Source organism: Ixodes scapularis, unplaced genomic scaffold, assembly GCF_016920785.2.
Source record: "Ixodes scapularis isolate PalLabHiFi unplaced genomic scaffold, ASM1692078v2 PGA_scaffold5__190_contigs__length_132052651, whole genome shotgun sequence".
In the NCBI taxonomy this organism is placed as follows: Eukaryota; Metazoa; Arthropoda; class Arachnida; order Ixodida; family Ixodidae; genus Ixodes; species Ixodes scapularis.
The window spans coordinates 124,491,686-124,510,765 of record NW_024609880.1 but is presented as its reverse complement, the minus strand read 5'-3'; the positions used below and the strand labels follow the sequence as shown (position 1 = coordinate 124,510,765).

The 19,080-nt window shown below is 42.9% G+C and overlaps 1 protein-coding gene across 1 annotated transcript in view; it reads left to right on the top strand.

The window, feature by feature from the left end:
• Positions 1-11,052, top strand: part of LOC120836610 (glutamyl aminopeptidase-like) — a 28,019-nt gene extending 16,967 nt beyond the window's left edge. The window contains exons 7-8 of the mRNA XM_040205608.1: positions 6,611-6,727; positions 10,990-11,052. Coding sequence (XP_040061542.1) covers positions 6,611-6,727; positions 10,990-11,052 — 180 coding nt within the window. The remainder of the gene's footprint in view (positions 1-6,610; positions 6,728-10,989) is intronic.
• The last annotated feature ends 8,028 nt before the right edge of the window (positions 11,053-19,080 follow it).

Sequence of the window (19,080 nt, the reverse complement as noted above, 5' to 3'; positions counted from 1 at the left end):
AACCAACACGCTCTTCTCCCAAGCACACGTATAAATCATTTGTGTTTGTCGAGTTATGGGTGTAGTAAGCCCTGAACCAATATGTACCTTAGGTGTTAGATGGTTGGTGAGTGACGTCACGGACCCCAGCCACGTGCGCCGACATGCCCCACGCAGGGGGGCACCTACTTTAGTAGGTGCTTGGTGAGGGGCGTCCCTACGGACCCCGAGCCATGTGGATCCGCCCACCCACGCCTGGCTGTGCGTGGCTTAAGTTAACCCGTGTCCCGGGAAAAAGGGATCCTCGTGTTTGAGCTGAGCCCGGGGTACGTTTGGATCCTGCCCCCCAGGCGATTCAATATTCCGCTTCGGCCACTGCTTCTCGTAGACGGGTATCCTGGCTTGGCCCGACCAGGATGATTCAGTCAGTTGCCTCTTCTGCCCTCTTCTTCCTTCTTTCAAGTTTCCTTCTTCCTCTTTTTTTTATTTTCTTCTACACTCTCTTTCTTCCTTTCCCACCTTCTTAGGCGGCAAGGGCTAACCTTGGGGGGCGACAGACACCTTGTCCTGAACCACACTTGGTTATAGAGACTGGGCAGCACTAATAGAGTAACGTCTTCAGCCAAGGTTTTATTGTTATGAAGCGTTACCTATGCCCTTGTTGGGCTCGGTAGTGGGCGATGCACCACAGTTTCGGAACGCCTCCCCAGTCATATGGGTTCCAAACTTAAACCTCCTGATGGCCCCCCAAAAGGGGTCGCACAGATGCATATTTCCTAAGAGCAGAGTAAGACAAAAGCAACACTAACTACGTTACTAAGTTTTTCATTGTACATTCCGAAATTGAGACGAGACTGATGTCGAAACTCTTTCATTTCCTTCTGCCTAGGGGAAACGTTCAATGGAAAAAATACTTTCTTCCGAGACTTTTGGTGAAAGTATTTGAGAAAAATCAGGAAGCAGCGTTGCTGTGCCTTAGCCAAATGACACGAAAGTGGCCGTCTCTGCACACCGGACACTCAACATCATTCGCTGTGTTATATGTGAGGACGATTTGAAGGAGCACCAGGAGGAAAAGAGTCTTGAAGGCATGCGCAGCCAGGGTGTTGATGCTGTAAAACGCATCACCATCCGCATAGATGACAGCTAACCCTACGCGACACCTGGTACTTGCCTCTCAACTCAACACCTTGCCTTCTTCCGTGAAAGCGGGGTACTTGAATTGTAGGGTCCGGACTTACATACCTAACCCTATCCGTTGTTTCTGCTGTCAGCGCTTTGGGCATGGCTCGCGGTCCTGCCGTGGCCCCGAGACATGTGTCAGGTGCGGTAGTAGGGGTCACATCGCCGATGACTGCCATGAAGACATGGACTGTGTCAATTGTAAAGGCAAGTACCTCGCATATTTTAGGTCATGTGAACACTTCAAAAGAGAGGAAAAAATTGTGACCCTGAAAGTAAAGGAAAACATCTTCTATCCTAAAGCGAAGCATTGCCTCTTGGGTATCCGGAAAGGCTCTCTTGCCGAGGCGGTGAGCAGGGGACCTGCACCGCCTATGGCGTCTGTGGGAACGCAAGTGTCTTATATAGTGAGCTTGCGCAACCACTAAAGTCTTCTGGACCCAGGCTAAAGGTGCAACTTTTATGGCGTTTTAGCTCAGCTGCCCAGACAGGTGCCCTCCCCAACCATGTGAAAGGCTCGGATGCGTAAACCGAGCAGACGGAGGCCACCCCGTCGCAGACAAAAGGTTCCTCTGGAACAGTGCGCGGTCCTGCAACTCGAGATGGCGGCAGGATGCTGGTCCGTCAAGATCCACCCGAGCACAGAGGTCTGCGCTCCGTGCACAGGATTCTGCACCCCCTGCTCCTCCATACCAGCCACTGCGAGGTCGGGGTGCACCTTCTGCCTTTGGTGGATCACGAAAACCTAACGAACCGTCGAGGTTACGGGCCCCCAAGGTGGAGCCCCTTGCGGCTCCAGCTGAGCCAATGGAAGAGAGTAGGTCAAGGTCCGGTGAAAACAGACCCCACTCGAGCTCAGAGTCTCTACATCAGCCTCCAGTGGCACCACGGGCAGGCCAAAATACACCTCCAAAAAGAAACATGCTCCTTGCGTAAAGATAGGCTTGCCTAAGTGTTAGTAAATTTGCTTACTCTTGACTTTTATTTTTATTTTGTTATGATAAATTTTGCATTGGTCTATAATTTCAGCATTATGCAGTGGAATTGTCGCGGCCTTCTTCGTAACAATGATGGCATACATTTTTTTTTTTTTTTAGGAGCTTCGTTTTGTGGCCTTGTGCCTACAGGAGACTTGTCTGAGTGACACTCACACAAAAGTGCTACATTGTCATCAGGTTTTCAGAAAGGACAGCATTTCCTCAAGCCCTTCAGGTGGTGTAGCAATGGTAGTACAAAGTGAAGCTGCCTGTGCGCCAGTCCCTCTACAGGCGCCACTTGAGGCAGTTGCAGCTAGAATTCTCCTTGAACAGCTCTTTATTCCTGTATCGCTCTACTTGCCACCCAACATTCCACTGCATTTGCAAGAACTTCAAGGACGTGTCGGCGAGCTGCTTGAGCCATTTTTAATTCTTGGTGATTTTAATTCCCGCCACCCCTTGCAGGATAGTTCTTGGCAAGACTCTCGTAGTGGAGCTATTGAACAACTTCTATCATCATCCGGGTTATGTGTTGTGAATAAAAAAAGAAGCAACTTTTATTTGTGCCGCCCATAACACGTTGTCAGCTATAGACTTGACCCTGTTGTCACTATCGTTATTCCTATCTTTTTCATTGAACGTTTTAAACAACCCTTTTTGCAGCTATCATTTGTTCGTTATTTTAGAAAGTGTTATGCCGATTCTATCGATTCCCACTCGTCTTCTTAGGTGGAAGTTGGAGAAGGCCGACTGGTCTATTTTTGAATTGGAGGTTGTGCTTGAACCATCCTTTCTTTGTACTATGAGCCCCAATATTGTGACAGTTTATGTCACTGCATGTATAATTAGTGCTGCTTCGAATTCTATTCCTCAAACATCTAGACATCTTACTAAAAGGTGACAGTCTTGGTGGACTAAGGAGTGCACAACCACTCGTAGGGACCAGAATAAAGCCTGGGGGAGTCTTTTTGTCCGTACTCTACCAATCGAAACCCAATTGCATGTAAGAAAAGTAGGGCTAAAGTGCATTGGACACAAAAACAGGCTAAAAGGGTTTTATGGACCAAATATGCCTCCTTTATAAAGAGCTTTGTTGGAGCGAAGGAAGTGTGGTACCGTCTGCGCGAAGTCCGAGGAGATTACCAAACTTTCCGAACCCCTCTTTTTATTTTGCCTGCCGTATCTCTCAAAGATCAGGCAAATGTTCTTGGTATGCACTTCCAGCATGTTTCTAGTTCTTCCAAATTTAGTCTAAATTTTAAGAAGTTTTAGTTTACTGTTAAAAATCAGTAAGTCTCGATGTCAGAATCTGGCCGGGTTGCAATACTAAAGCACAAATAAAAAGTTGCTCCGTGGGACGAAGTGCCAATCTTCTGCGACTGGTTGCTCACAAAATATTAGCCGGTTTATTTCTTCTCAAGCCCTGCAGCAGGGGTTTCAGCCATTGTAGGAGACATATAGAGGTCATACTGAGATCTATACTGATGGGTCAAAATCTTCATCTTCTACTGGTTTTTCCCAGTCTTGGGTAAGTTACTTTTAAAAAGTATTTCGTTACAGTTACAGTTACTTTCAGAAAAAAGTAGCGAAGTTACCGTTACAGTTATCGCAACAAAAAAAGTAACTCGTTACAGTTACAGTTACTTTTAAAAAGTAACGACGTTACTTTTCAGTTACTTTTTCTATAACACAACAAAATTAGGAAAAACTAGAAAAAGCTTTTCACCAAGTTTATTGCATAAAATTAAAAAAGTGTGCATTTTACTTCGTATTGTAAGTTAGCAGCAGTTACTTCCCGAAATTGGTTTCTGAAAGTTTCCCTTGTTTGATAACGAACACGTCCCTGCCCTTGTTGAACAGGCGCTCGTCTAACGCGCTAGATGGGATTGCAGTGTTGTTTCGCCGGAAAAGGTTTTTGATTGCCGGGTAGGCGGTGAGGCAATAGAGTGCCGTTTTCTGCGGTCAAGGTGTTAGTAGCCTCCTCCACGTCAGCAAAATACTCTCTGTACGCCTGCCATGGTAGTTTTTCTTTGCTCTTATCAACATTCAAATCCTTTGTACCACTAGCACATTGCTGGCTCGTTGACGGTTGCGCTGGGTTCATAGAGTCCCTGGACATATTTCAGTTTGTACTCGGCAAGCCAGAAACAAACCCCGCGCAAACAGCAGTAAATTTTGCCTCGACTGTAGACACTACACCGGATTAATGGCGCAAATCAAAATACGAAACATGCGCGGTGCGGAGTGGCGGCGCTAATCAAAATACGAAACATTCGCAGTGCCCTCCGCGTGTATTGTTGTTTCACGTTTAATTCACCCGATTAAAAAACGTTTGCGCAGAAAAAAAAAAAAAAACTCGAAAGAGATAGTTCTTCAAGACACTAAGATGCAGGTGTTCAGTCACAAAGTACAAGCACGTGCTAAAGATAACTACTTTTTTTTTCACCAAACCTACACGTGGCTATATTCGGGTCGTGACTGGCGAGAAAGAACGTATTCACAAGTCTGTGCAAAAAATAACTTGACACTCGAAATGTCGGAAGAGACAAAATGGAAAGCGCAAAAAATGGCTAAATTGTACCTCGTTCAGTGATATATTATTCATAAAAAACTGGAAAGTAAGGACAAAAGGAACGTCGTTACTTTCATCGTTACCTCAGAAAAAAAGTAATAGAACTACAGTTACAAGTTACATTTTTAAAAAGTAACTCGTTACAGTTACAAGTTACCAAAAAAGTAACGAAATTACAGTAACGCATTACTAGTAACGCGTTACTACTCAAGACTGGTTTTTCCCTATATTCTGGTTCCTTTGCGAAAGCTTTGCGAACAGATGGCATGGCAGGCATTTAGTCTGCAGAGCTTTATGGTGTCTCTCTAGCCATTGAACGTATCATGAGCAACAGCATATTAAAGGCTCTCCTCCTTGTCGATTCACAGAGCGTGATACAAGCTTTTTCTTCTAGGCTTTCTAGAAAAAAAGCTTATTGTACTACATACAGTGTTTGGTATAAGCCGGGCTCTACAACTTTAACACACTATAAAATTCTACTGGGTATACCCAGTCATGTCGAAATTTCAGGGAATGATAGAGGAGATAAACTGGCTGCATGTGCAAGGAACTCGGTAACATATTTTAGCTTAGTCTATGAGGACCCTAAGCCACTTTTAAAAAAAAAAAATCAATTTTGAAGTCAAGTCAGTCGGAATGGGACGCGGAGGGCAACAACAAACTTCATGTCATTAAATTCATCTTGGCTCTGTGGGAGAGCTCGTTCCACAAGGAACGTCGGCTTGAGGTAATACTTTGCCGCCTGAGGATTGGCCATTCTCGTCTGACACATCTTCATATTATTTGTGGCGTAGCCATAATGCTCTGTGCCCATTCTTGGAAAGTGCTGAGAGTTTCGCGCAATTTATGGCATTGCAGATTTCATCACCAACTTCGCCGACAAGTTTCCCTGAACATTTCAAATTTCCCTTTCCATTTCATATATGTTTCTTGTTGACGATCATCCTTTAGTGTAACTTGACCGTACTTTTGACTTTCTTAAAAAAGACTGGATGAGCTATAACTTTTATCATAAAAACTCTTTAAAATCTCCTTTTTTTTTTGGAGAGCCTTCTTAAGTAGTTTTGTCTGGCGCAATAGAGCCTAAGCTGCTGGTGCGCCATAAAACCCCAATCATCATCAATCAATACGTTGGAGACGTTCTCTCTCTCTTTCTCTTTTCACTTCCTTCCTCTCTTTCAAAAGAACAACCACACACACAAACATAGACACACACACACACACACACGAAAAAGGAGAATGAAATCTAAACACGAAGTGTTTTGAGACGGTTATCTCAACGGCTAAGCAAGCTTTGCATTGAGCTAAATAACACCACGGAAAAACAACTGCTAGGTGAAACAAGGAGCCTACCGTCTCCTTGTTTCACCCAGTAGTAATTGTGAGATGTTTCGTGGCGCCAAACGCGACAAGCCAAGTTGAAATGAATAGTTAAAATCACTATCGTACGCATTACAGTAATTGACTACAAACGCGGTACTACAGTCTGCGTTTGCTTCGCGAAAATATCGAAGGAAGAGCTTTTCGCAATCAAAATATTTGAAATACAAATTGAAAGATTCTCACAAACAGGCATACACTCAGCCTTATTCCTATCAAGTAAAAACTGGTAGATCGCTGCCGACAATTGTGGTTTTTCCTTAAATAAAATAAGTAGCGAATGTGAGAAAGTTTTGACCCTCCTTTTCTGTGTTCATTAAATGAGACTTATTATTAGCCCATCAAGTTTTATTTTTTCACTTTGACGTAGAAGAAGGCTCAAGTACACATAGCACACGGTAAATTATTGTCTTTTTATTTTCACATGTAACCCCAGAACGTTTCGAATAGAAGAAAAAAATATATAACTCTGAGAGTTTTAATCGGTGCACTGCTCTATGTCCCCTTCGTGTTTTGGCAGGAGAACTACTTGCAACAGCGGATGTTCAGGCAGTACGAAGACAAACGGACAACAGTCATCTCGACGGAGAGTGCTTTCACCGCCCAGGAACTTGTGAAATTCGCACCGAACAGTAGAGTATGTCACCTTTTTTTTTTTCTTTTTTTAACGCGGAATGTGTCATTTGGCTGTCGCCTAACGGTTTCCGGTTGTTACTCCAGCGATGGAAGCACGAAGCGCGAGAGCCAACCGAACTCTGACGTAGCGCTCGTCTCCTCTCTGATTGGATACGGGAGCCAGCCACGATGTCTTGCTCCAGTGTATGAAAGCTAGTCCTGCGGTTCAGAACACCTGGTCAAACGTACAAACGCCAGCGGCGCCCTCTGCTACTAGCACGCAGTGAACGAGCGAGCTCTCCAAGCTTTCAGAGCTTTGCCGCCGTGCGTGGTAGCTCTTTTGAGGTGCGATAGCATTTAAAAGGGCGGTGCAAGAATATTCAATTGAAATGTATTTCACTTTGTACGAGCTTACTGGCACTAGTGGGACTCAAGGATGCTCGCACGTAACGCCACTGGCCAAGAAACTCCTTTGTTGCGGGGTAATTTCAAGGACACAGGCGCGCGTTTTCATTCAGTCTCTCTTTCGCGAAACTTGATGACGCAACTGGGGGATCACGGTACCCTCCGGTGACGACATCTGAATGCGGCTCATAGATTGAACCCGAGCATTGCATGGGCACTCGATTTGGGTTGTGATAATCGATAGCCCGAGAAGCGTTCAGGTCAGGGATGGGCAAAATACATGCAAATATGTATCGAAATACATATACAAAATACTTCGTCAAAAATGTATCTAATTACAAATCTAATTACATTTAAAAAAAAGCATTTAAGTACAAGATACAAATACAACCAAATGTATTTGGTCTCCTCCAAATACTTTTCCAAGTACATTCCTCAAAATTTGCGTCAGCGACTTCAGGGCGAAAAAACGGGTTTCTGGGTATCTCATTTTAATTTTGGATTGCACACTCGGGAGTTAGTGTGCGAGGCTCTAGTAACGTAATAGAATTGTAATTACCAAAAAAATGTAATCAGCTTGGACGTAATAGGTGAAAAAAGTACAGAGCTTCATGCAGCTTTTTTGTCAATTACACTTTGGTATAGACCATCAAAGAACCGAGACGACCAAGACGCGCAGCACTAGCTAGAGAATTTTTTATTGTTGCAACTTGCACCAGTTACGAAAATCTGGACGCCCTGCGCATTTAGAATATTCCAGGCAAAACTATGGATGGAAATCAGGCTGGAAAGCATCACAAGTTGTCACAGGCACTTGTTTAGCCAGTCTGCCTGTGAACGTCGATTCCGTCACTATTCTTGCCCTGGACTAGTACCGTAATCACAAAGTCACGAAACGCTTGTACTTGATTGAGAGACACTGCATTTGGTGCAGAACGTAGTTTTCTTCCTGCTCTGGAGTGTGACAATAAATTTGAGGGATGTATTTTCGCACACAAAATTGTATTTAATTACAATTGTATGTGAAATACCCACGTTTTAGTATTTAAATACACACGTCAAATACATTTCCCGATTCGTAGTTAAATACAAATGCAAAATACACAAAGTATTTGAAATACGTATTTCAAATACTTGTATTTGAAATAGTGCCCATCCCTGGTTCGGGTAGTGGCCCGTGTGCAATCGCTGCATTGACTACAATAGCCGAACCATAACAACGCCTGAAATTCAGCGCGTATACTGTGCACCGCCAACCCCAGCTCGTGGCTATGATCAACATTGGCGGCATATAATCGGTTCCAGATCACGTGGCCGCTTGTTCTGGTTCCGAGTTCAAGGGGTGAACGCTGCTTGTTTTTCTTTAATTTTTTTTTCTGCGACCTCGATTGTATGTGGTTAAAAACGAACGGGTGTTTCACAATTCATTAACGTCAGGGATCCATTCTAAGCGGTATTTTCGCAAGGTGCAAAAATCGTTGCAGCGCCCCTTTAAAATGCTATATTTTTTAATGTAATTCATATACTTGTAAACTTGTGAGCATTTAATTATGCGAATCTTGTATAACAGAAGGATATTTTGGGAATTATTTTGTTCAAACTCAAATTTAACTTCAAATTCTTTTTCTTTTCTTTTTTTTTGTCCCAAAATGTTAAGGAAATGCAGAGAAAAAACAACTTAGTAGTTGCTTGACAAAACCTCTGCCTCCCACAACATTAACATAACCGCAGAAAAGAAAATTAAGAAAACGCTAGTTTAACGAAATCACAAATATAAAATATTAAAAAAGATTACCATAGCGCAGTAACATACAGGAAGCTTCCGAGAAACGAAAATCCTGTTTTTAAACCCGGGTAAACAAACTGTATCTCACAGAATGCTCAAGCTCCGTTGAAATTCCACGCTAGTGGTTGGGAATTAGATCGCGAAAGTTTAACAACATGGTGTTACCTGGATCAAAAGATAGCTGAGACAAATAAGATTTCTTTTTGAGCCGACGTCCCCCAAGCCTAATGTCTTCAAAACAAGATAAGCCTCTGTGAACGCCTGTAGCGTCTATTTCAGTTAAAAAAGTCTTGAGAGCAAGTAAAATTTTCAGGTGGATGCTTAAAGAGATGGTGAACCGAAATTCGGATTTCAGAAAACAATGCAGGAGCTCTAGGCGGGACGCTACAATCCCTGCAACACCACTCGTAAGGCGATATCTCGAATGGACGGCCGTATTTTTGGCAAAAGAGGCCGAGATTGAACGAGGCCGACGAGGCACGTGACGTCAAGATATCTCGTTTCCTTCTCTCTTCGCTTTGCCCCCTCAAGGCTGCGAGGCGGAGAAGACGCGAGGCCGTACCCTCTCCTTCTCGAAGAAACAAGACAAACATATCTGTCAAATGCGAGTCCTTTTTTAAAAAAAAACACGGTCATCCGTTTGAGATATCGTTGTATGAATGATGTTTTGGTGTTTGTAGCATCCCGTTGTACGCTTTTGGCCGCCGTGTTTTGTGGAATCCAGATTTCGGTTCAGCATCCATTTAAACTTCGCCTTTCAGAGTGGAACGCAATAGCTAAACATAGAAACCCCCGCTCGTTCCCCAGCTGTGCAACCGTGTCTGCGCAACACCACCTAGACAGAAGTCCACCGCACGCGTCATCCCAGTCAGATCGACCGAGGCTTTAGATTGGGCACGAGTGCTGCGTCAGCGTTCGGCTGGGGCTCGGGTCCAATCAGCGCGTCGAAGGCCGGGCTCGGGCCCAAAAGTCAAAGTTGCGCGATCCGACTCTGATGATGTTTTATGAAGGGAGAGGAGATCATGTGGAGGCCTTCTGTCCAGGTGGTGTTGGTCTGCGTGGCCCAGTCGGTAGTGTGTCTGGTTGGCAAAGCGTGTGACGTCACACTTGGGTGTTGTGGGTTGTTTGGAATTCCCACGCGAGGCCATGTGGCGTGACGTCACACGTGGCCGTGACGTCATGACCCTATCGAGCAATCCTCTACCACCGACGCCGACACCGACGCCGGCTTTCCTGCAACACGACCTCCTAAACGCTATCGCGTTAGTTAATCAATGTCCTCTTTCTTGCTGACAAGTATTTCCCACTGATATAAATCGCACAAGCGTCCACAATGCAGAATTCTGTTTCGACTAATAAGGCTTAGGCGGATGTCGGCTCATAGTGAAATATCATTTTTCTCGATTATTTTTTGATCCAGGTAATGTCATGTTCTCAAACTTTTGCGTTCTATCCCCAATATTAGCGTAACATTCTACAGGGAGTTGGAGCTTTCTATGATGCACAGTTCATTTACCCGGGCCGAGAAATATGGTTCTCGTTTCTCGTAAACTCCTTGTACAGTCAGTTTGCGTACAAGTATTTTTAACAGTGACAGATCTAGAAATAGCGTGCATATAATTTTAAACTTAAAATGTAAGAAAACAAATTAATATCCAATAATAGCAACATACATTGCATACAAGTATTTGAACTCTGACAGATTCCGAGATAAATGGCGTCCTTTCTGCATGTGTGCTTAATGCTGAATTTAGAATTATTTTTTATGTCTTCTTTTTGTTTTTTGTCGCATGTTCCGCCAAAAATTGCCCTTCTCCCATCTTTCTTCTGACATTGACATTACGTCAGGCGACTTTTTTCGTCTTTTGCGCTAAAGGATCTGTCTGAGTTTCCCTCCCCTCCCTCCTTGGTAAAGAAAATAAACTGTACGTAAGTACATAACTCAAACTGAAACGGGAGTTATGGTGCCGGAGTTTCGGCGATGTAAGAAACAACGACGCTGGCAGCGCATCTAGATCAACGTTGCGTCATATTTTCTGCTTACGGCACTTTCCCATGATAGGGAAAGAAAGGGGCAAATTTCGTTTTTTCAGTTACAGCTAGCCCAGGGTTCGGTTCATCCGCGCAAGGCTCAAGCGGCCTGGTCACAATGCTGAAACCCGCGGTGATCAATTTATTGAATGAATGCTTAATTAATTCAAATCCTGACATGGCAGAGGCTCCGTGAGGGGTTGCGGCCTCTTGCCTCAGCCTCCCATAAGTAAGATAAATAAAAACACGATGACTACAAAAAATATAAGCGAAAAGGCGAAATATATTTTGTGGAAGTTAGACAACGAGTGTTACATGAAATTGCATTGTTTCATTTGCAATCGATGGCTACCAAGTCAGTTTTTAGGAAAATGCATCTTTCTCGGATATCAAGATAACTTTTGATCATCGGACAACGAAGAGCTTAGGAGTACATGCAGTTCGCCTATTCTAAAATATCGAGATAAGCGCGACTAATGTAATCTGACGAATTAGTGCCTCCAAAAATAATTGTAGGAACCTTGACAGTAGCACCCCGGCGTTGTGATTAGTTATTATGTACACACAACTTTCGTAAGAGATATGAGTCGCATGTGTTAGCCGGTGATATGACTGATAAACAATACTCTAAAGGGAAATATATGAGTAACCCTACTAATATTGCGCCACCATGTTTAATGCGTAAATGTTGGAGCATTTCTAAAATATGCATTACTTATTTTAGTTCTCTTTCTTTTTTCAGGCTCACTCGATCATGCGAATGTTTCACATGCTAATGGGAGACGATTTTCGACAGGCGATGAGGGTTTGTGCAGTTCTTAACTTTCTAACTTGCAGCAGGCTCTTTTCTGAGAAAATACGAAGATCGTTCAAAGTTTACCGACTTTTATTCCTACAGAGACAAATTCGAAATACGATATGGACGAAACTCTCTAAATTTTTGGACGTGTGTTTCTATGGGCACCACTGCAGTTGTTTTGGCAGCTTCTTGGTTCTCTTTTCGGCATACAAAAATTAACTACTCCGTTACTGCAGTCGGACGAACGTGGGCATGGGGTTAATTGATCACCGGCTGTTGTCCTTCTCCAAACAGTTATTCGTCCACTCTTGTCCGCGCTATGCTTCCAGTCTGTTAAAATATTTTCGGCTGGTTTAACGTTTTTTTTTTACTACAATTCTCATAATACACCGTCAATTCACAGCCAGAAATACATTGCTCGTCGCCATAAGATGAGCTGCTGAGCATGCGTCGAATGCGTTATTATGAGTGCGGAATATATTCAAAGGGATTGCGGTAACGTCACCCGCAATTTTCATCGGGTTAAAATTGTACAATATTTTTTTTTTATGAACAAAAGTTCCGGTCAGTCTTGAACGACGCTTGGCAGTCTGTAATTGTTTGTTCGCCTCAAACGCGTTTGCGAAAACAAATACGTGAGGAGTCTCAAAAAATTCTAATTGAAGGTCATAATTTGCCCTCGCAGCTGTTGATCCACAGGAAGGCCTTCAGCTCTATGAACACCCGTGACTTCTACAAGGCACTTAATGATGTGAGTAAAATAAATCATTACTACCATTGGCGTACTCGTATGCAACGAGGATCCCATTGTTCTAACTCACTTTAAGCAAATATCAAAAATCAATTTGACGTTCTCCAGCGCTGTAACTTACCATGAAAGGGTGGCTAGGTGAGGCTTTTTTTTTAAATATTGCATATCGTACCTTAAATAAAGTTACAAATGAAAAACCTATTTCATGGGTCTCAATACTCAAATAAGCCTTTTTAAAGTAAACCTAAAAAAAGGATATTGTGAGCCGTTAAATAATTTTATTTCACAAAAAGAAGGATCGCGATTAAAGCCAGAATGATTTTCTTCGCTCTATTTTTTTTTCTATTAAAGTTTTCTAATGGTTCACAACGTTTTCACACATTGGCATAACAAAGGCATATTGTCACGAATGGCAAGTGATGAGGCGACGAAAAGGAAAGTAAACTAAACGTTTAATAAGGCAAACTTGTGCCCCCCCCCCCCAAAAAAAAAAAACAGTAAATAACAACAGAGCGTCACGGGCGTCGATAGCGGCGTAACAGCAGAATCAAGCGCTTGGGCGAGACTGACTCCGGCTTGCCACGCAGAGCCCCTTTTGTACGCGCGTGGGCTTCTGGAACAATCGGCGTAGAAGGTTCGGCGTGTAGAAGATTCTGACCTCGAATCAGCCAACACGGTTCTCGAATTTACCAGAAAATTTCGTTAGAGTCATTTTCGCGGCGACGAATCTTACCAAAATGGCGTCGTCACATCTCAGAGGCATGGCTCAAAGCAGGAGTTTCCAAAACCTCGGCCCGGGGGCAAGGACCTTGCCCGCGGCTCTCCACGGTCCTCCCACCGACGCTCGGTCCGCCGCTCGTCTCCACCGCTGATACCAGCGCCAAAAAATTAGCGCGTAACGCCGCCTCGACGCTCAGCAAACTCATCGTATACGTTCTAATTCCAAGCTGATAGTGCTGTGTCTTATAGCATAGTGTACATACATTGCCCGTTGTCATCACCAGAATCACCGTTCTTAGCCTTTCATGTTTGTTTAACTGTTGTAATCGCCATTTGTGTGCCTTCTGTGGGCCGCCATCTTTGTCTCCTGGGGTGTGGAAGCCGTTCTGAGCGTGCGCGGTCGCTCTCTTCTGCGAAATAGGAGGCGCCGCACACGCGTCCAGAGCCCAGTGACTCAGCGTTTTTCGCCTGCGTGATAAGCCCTGGAAAGGTCAATATATGCCATGGAGGTAAGAAGCTTCTGGGGGTAACATGAGGCAACCAGAGGTGAAGCCAGAAGCGTGGAGGGACACGCACCCAGCGATGACGAAAATCCCAGCTGTTTGGGTCACCCTCGGGTGTTCGCTGGGCAACCGAGAGTGACCCAAACAGCTGCGGTACCAGACTTCAGCCCTGTGTGAATAAGCTAAATTTCATCGGTATACTTTCATTTATGCTCGGTGAGTTTCAGGTTCACAATTATTGTATGTCATAATTAACTAAAAAGTTAAATTCACAATAAAATGTATTTATTAAACCCCTTTTTTTCACTATCTTGAATTTTGTACTTAAACCCCTACCTAGGTTTATTTATATGGTCTTATTTTATTTTATTACTTATTTATTTCTCGGCCTTTGAGACCCAAATCCCGCCCCCGAGTAAAACATTTTGGAGACCTCTGCTTCAGAGTGCTGAATGTGGGAAGGTGTCGTCGAATATTTTAACGGCAATTAAATCAACTGAAGGTTTTGATGCTTTATTTAGGTATGCAGACTTACTTTGGCTTGCTTCATGGTTTCAAGAAAAGAAAAGAAAACAATTTTAAGAGATGTTTACGATGGGTCATAAGCCTATTCCTAAATTTAAAAGATCGCGTTTTTCGCAGTAAGGTAGTGATATCGGGCGCTCATGCTACCATTTCGTAGCCTGTCCTAAATCGCGCTCCTGAGGGCTTTCAGTCCATGAATGACGGTGTGCTAAATCGTTCTATTGTTCCGTCTAGATGTCAACATTTCATTCCTACGTGGCAGAAAAACTATATTGTCAATAGTTCTTTGAAAAAAAAAACCTTGCACTTGGTATATAGCTGACATTTCCAAAAGTTATCAATTAAAACGAAAGATAATCCGTTTTTTTCTTACAAACAAACATCTTGATCCGCACAAAAAGCCCGTCAAGTGAACGAAAACTTAAAATAAAGTGGGTGCAAAAGCAGAGTTTTGACGTTATTCGGGATTTTAAAAGTTCAAGTTTTCTAAATATATTAAAATGTTTATCGACGACCTATATATCGTACTTAGGTCGTCAGAAACGTCTTCCCATTTAGTAACGGTTTGTAGTTGAGCTTGTGGGTGCATAATGCTATAATAGGGCCAGCTGAATTTAGAAAAATAGAATATAGAGAGAAAAAGGTACAGACATTCCGTCGGACTACCAACTGTTGTTTAATACTTGCTCCTCTTTTTGAGCCCTGACGTTGTGCTTTTCGTCCTTTTTTGTGTTAACGCCACATAAAAACACAGCTTATATCCTAAAAACTAACGAAGTTCAATGAAAAACAATATTTGCAGTGTTTTTCTGTCCCGGTGAAATGCGGGTGATTCAAATTTAGGTTTAGTTAGGTTTTAGGATATCAGCTGTGTTTTTATGTTGCTTTTAAAACAAAAAAGAACAAAAAGTACAAAGTCAAGGTTCAAAAAGAGGAGGAAGTATTGAACGACAGTTGTTAGTCCAGCGGCATGTTTGTCCCTTTTTATCTCTATATTCTATTTCCCTAAGTTCAGCTGGCCCCATTATAGGATCTTGCCATTTCTGGATGACTAATTTTCTGTTCTCATTCCCATGAAAAGGCAGACAAGTCAGCACCCAGGCTGAACATCGCCAGACATGCCAAGTCCTGGCTGGAGAGTGATGGGTTTCCCGAGTTGCATTTTCAGAGGAACTACAACAACGGAACGGTGACCCTCAGGCAAAAAAGACGCAGCTCCAGCGAGAGGTAGGAATCATTTCACTGGATTTCAAATATCGCCAAAACGCGAGAACATGTGGTTCTCGGTTATATGAGGGTTATAATTAAGCTCGTTTCCTGCTTAGTTTTGTGTGAGCCCGTAGGGCGTATTTTAATTAGAGATTTTTCATTGTCCGTCGTCAAGATGTGGCATTTTTTGTTGTCAGAACTAGGACGACTATATTTGGGCCACACACATTGGCAAATTTAGGCCCCGAAAACACTGAGATGCCTAAACTAAAACGCAAAAAAAAGCGACGGTAGTCACATCCAAAAGCGACGTCAGACAGCAGTCGGTTCGGGCAACGAGCCGATCTAAGGGCCATGGGGCGCTAGAAAAGGCTCGACATACTAACACCTCTTAGATATGCCGGGTGTTTCAACGAAGACTTTCAGAAATCACTAAGAATAGGGAGGTAGAAAAAAAAAAGAAAAGAAACATTTCTGGTAAAACACTACTATGCCGCAGCAAACGCCAGGAATTGCAACAACAACAACAACAAAAAAAGAACAGACTAATTATCTAAATAATTACCTACACATTTCTAATGAAGCTGGGAATTAGTGAGAATAAAGATATGGTTTAAAGTAGAAGCCCTTTGAGCCACATTAAAACCAGTAAATCAACATATTTTTCAGGGACAGAAGCAACTTCGGCATTTTACGACATACAAAAAAAGAAAACCTTAATTTGGACGCGTCTTTAGATTTTGGCGTCCTACCAGAGTGCATCTTTGCACCAGTGTTCCCGCTTCCACGTTGCCAAGGCGCGAGGCTGCCGCCTCGCCTTCCTCGTAGAACGGAACGAAGCATGACGCACTTACGGTGCACTCTTCGGCCGCCAGGAGGCAGGCCTCCTGGCGCAAAGATGCACCTCATAGACAACCGAGACCTAGAACCTCGTCCAAATGAAACGCTATCTCGGAACGCCATAAAACCCTGCACCTGCCGGATATATTTCTTAAAACGAGTTCATTCAATGATTTACGATGATGCTCAGCAATTGTTCCTAATTGGAACCATCTGTTTATCTTCACTAAATAACAATTTGATTAATACAATGAAACATTTATCGTTTAGTATGTCTTTGAAATCTGACGTCCGACGTGGCTGGCAATTTGTTCACGAGAAATATTTTTTCTAGAAAAAAAACTATCATTAGATTTTTTTTGTATTAGCTGAAAGATTTGGTATAGACAGCCGTTTTGGGGGTGTGGGAAACAGTGTGGTTGTTGTTCGGTAAATTCGACTGTAGTTAGTATTACTGTCTGATTTGAAAACTTTCTATTCCTTGCAGTTATATCTACAGCATTCCGATAACTTTTCTTCAACCTTCTGAGTTACCCGACGAATTGAAGCCCCGAAAGCGGAATGTTATATGGCTTTCCAAAAGTCAAGGTATGTACCCTGACCAATTGATAGCCTCTTAACAAAAATGGCGACTCGCTCAAGTTACGCACTGTTGTTCTGTTTGTGAGGAAAGCAGGGACATATTTCAAGCATTTATCAGTAGACATGGCGGTGTTTCTCACAAAAGGGGACCGATTCGCTCCGGAAAAAAGTCGCATCCTCTTATAGACGGGTTTCTGCCAGAAAGCCTATTCAAGAAGGTTTAAAAACAAAACTTTCAATGTATTTAGGGTTGTAACTACAATGAGTAATTAATCTTTTCATTAGCATGATTTCAATTTAAAATTTTCTGGGCATCATCGAAGAACACTAAATCAGTGCACCTTACAAAATTATAATACATACTTAGCACTTTACCCTGAAATACACGCTTAAAGAATGTAATTGCCACGAAATACTGGAAAGAAAAACGCGTTTTAGTATCATTTTGGCGTTTTGAAGACGTACACAGGAGTTGCTGGGAAACTCATGTCGCAAACTTTTCGTGCGGTCTAATATTTTTATTAGGATAATTGAATGATACACTGTTGCAGAGAGTCCTGGAGTCATAGTTAAGAACTGATGGATATTTAAAATTTGAATACGAGGTAAACGCTCCCATCCTAAGTCTAGGCATATCGAAAGTTACTTTTCTAGCCGTAGGCTTAAGATCATTTCCTATTTTCGAGTGAACTCTTGAAATAGCTTATCTGAATTGTCTTTTAGAACGTTGCGTCCTTTTATGTTTTTTTTTTGTTTTTTTGAACTCTCGGGTTTAGTCTGCATTTATTTAAGGGCCTAGTGAGACGCGAACGGCACAGTTGAAGAAATCTGGCGCGTCTTCGTTCCAGCAAAAGCACTTGGTAGACTCAATCGCTGCGATCTACGAAAGGCACTCGACGAACAAGACCCAAAATGTTTTTAACCTAACGTAACCTAACCTAACCTAACCTAACCTAAATAAGCAATTTGCTTTGTGACACTAAGCTTAACGTTTCGTCCTCAGCGTCACAACAGAGAGTTTTCTAGAACTAAGGTCATTTCGGTCATTCGCCAAGTTCCCTTCGTAGACTTCAAATCGACGTTTTCTGTTTAACTTTTTTTTCACCTACAAGTTCAGCGATTTAGTCTATGGTAACACATAGACTAAACTCTGCTCACAGAATTTGAAGCAGAAGCCGGCATAATAAATTGCAATAAGAAAAAGAAACAAAAAAAAAAGAAAGAGAAAAAATAGCAGGGCATAGCCATATACTGGTTTTACAATAACATGCCGTTGGGGAAATCCAGCTTGAACTGAACTGAACTGAGCATTTTTAACGTTTTCTTTAGGTATCATGAAGGATCCTGCCCATCAAGACACTGCCGTGATTGTGAATCCTGGTGTGCATGGATACTATACCGTAAATTATGACGCCCGTAATTGGGCGATGATCGGGGCATATGTGAGAGATAATCCTGAGGTAAACAAAAACACAGAGGGGCCATTTACACAAATTTTCAGTGTAAGGCATTTTACACACGCATAGACAACTGACGTATGCATAAGATACCAAATAAGTTTTTTTAGATTAGATAGTTGTCTTTATACGCAAGAATTTTCTTTTTAAAGGGACGGTGTAACGATCTTCAGTTGGAATCTTTTCACTTTACACAAGCTTATTGTCACGGGCAAGACCATAGTAGACTCCAACGCATCGCCACTAACACAAAAATCGTCTTCTAGCGGTGTAATTTCAATATTAAAAGTGAGTGTTATCTTCCAATCGCTCCACAAAACTTGATGACGTGGCTGGGGTGTTGCAGTGTCGACGTGGACCCCCCCTTCCCCCCCCCCCCCCCCCCCCGCCCTCCCATGTGACGATGTTTGAATGCGGCTCATAGATTAGACCCGAGCATTTGTGAGCACTTGATTTGGGCTTGTGTTAATCGATAGCACGAGATGCATTCGGGTAGTGGCCCGTGCCCAATCGCTGCAATGACCGACAATAGCCGAACCATAAGAATCTCTGGAACTCAGAGCATGTCCTGTGGTTTGCCGACCACAGCGCGTGGCTGTGATCAACTTTGGTGGCATATAATCGGTTCCAGATCGTGTGTCCGCTCGTTCTGACTGCGAGTTGAGGAGGTGAACGCTGCTCGTTTTTCATTAACGTTTTCTGCGACTTTTATTGTATGGGGTGAAAAGCGAACTCGTGTTTTATAAGGAATAAGTGTTATGGATTAG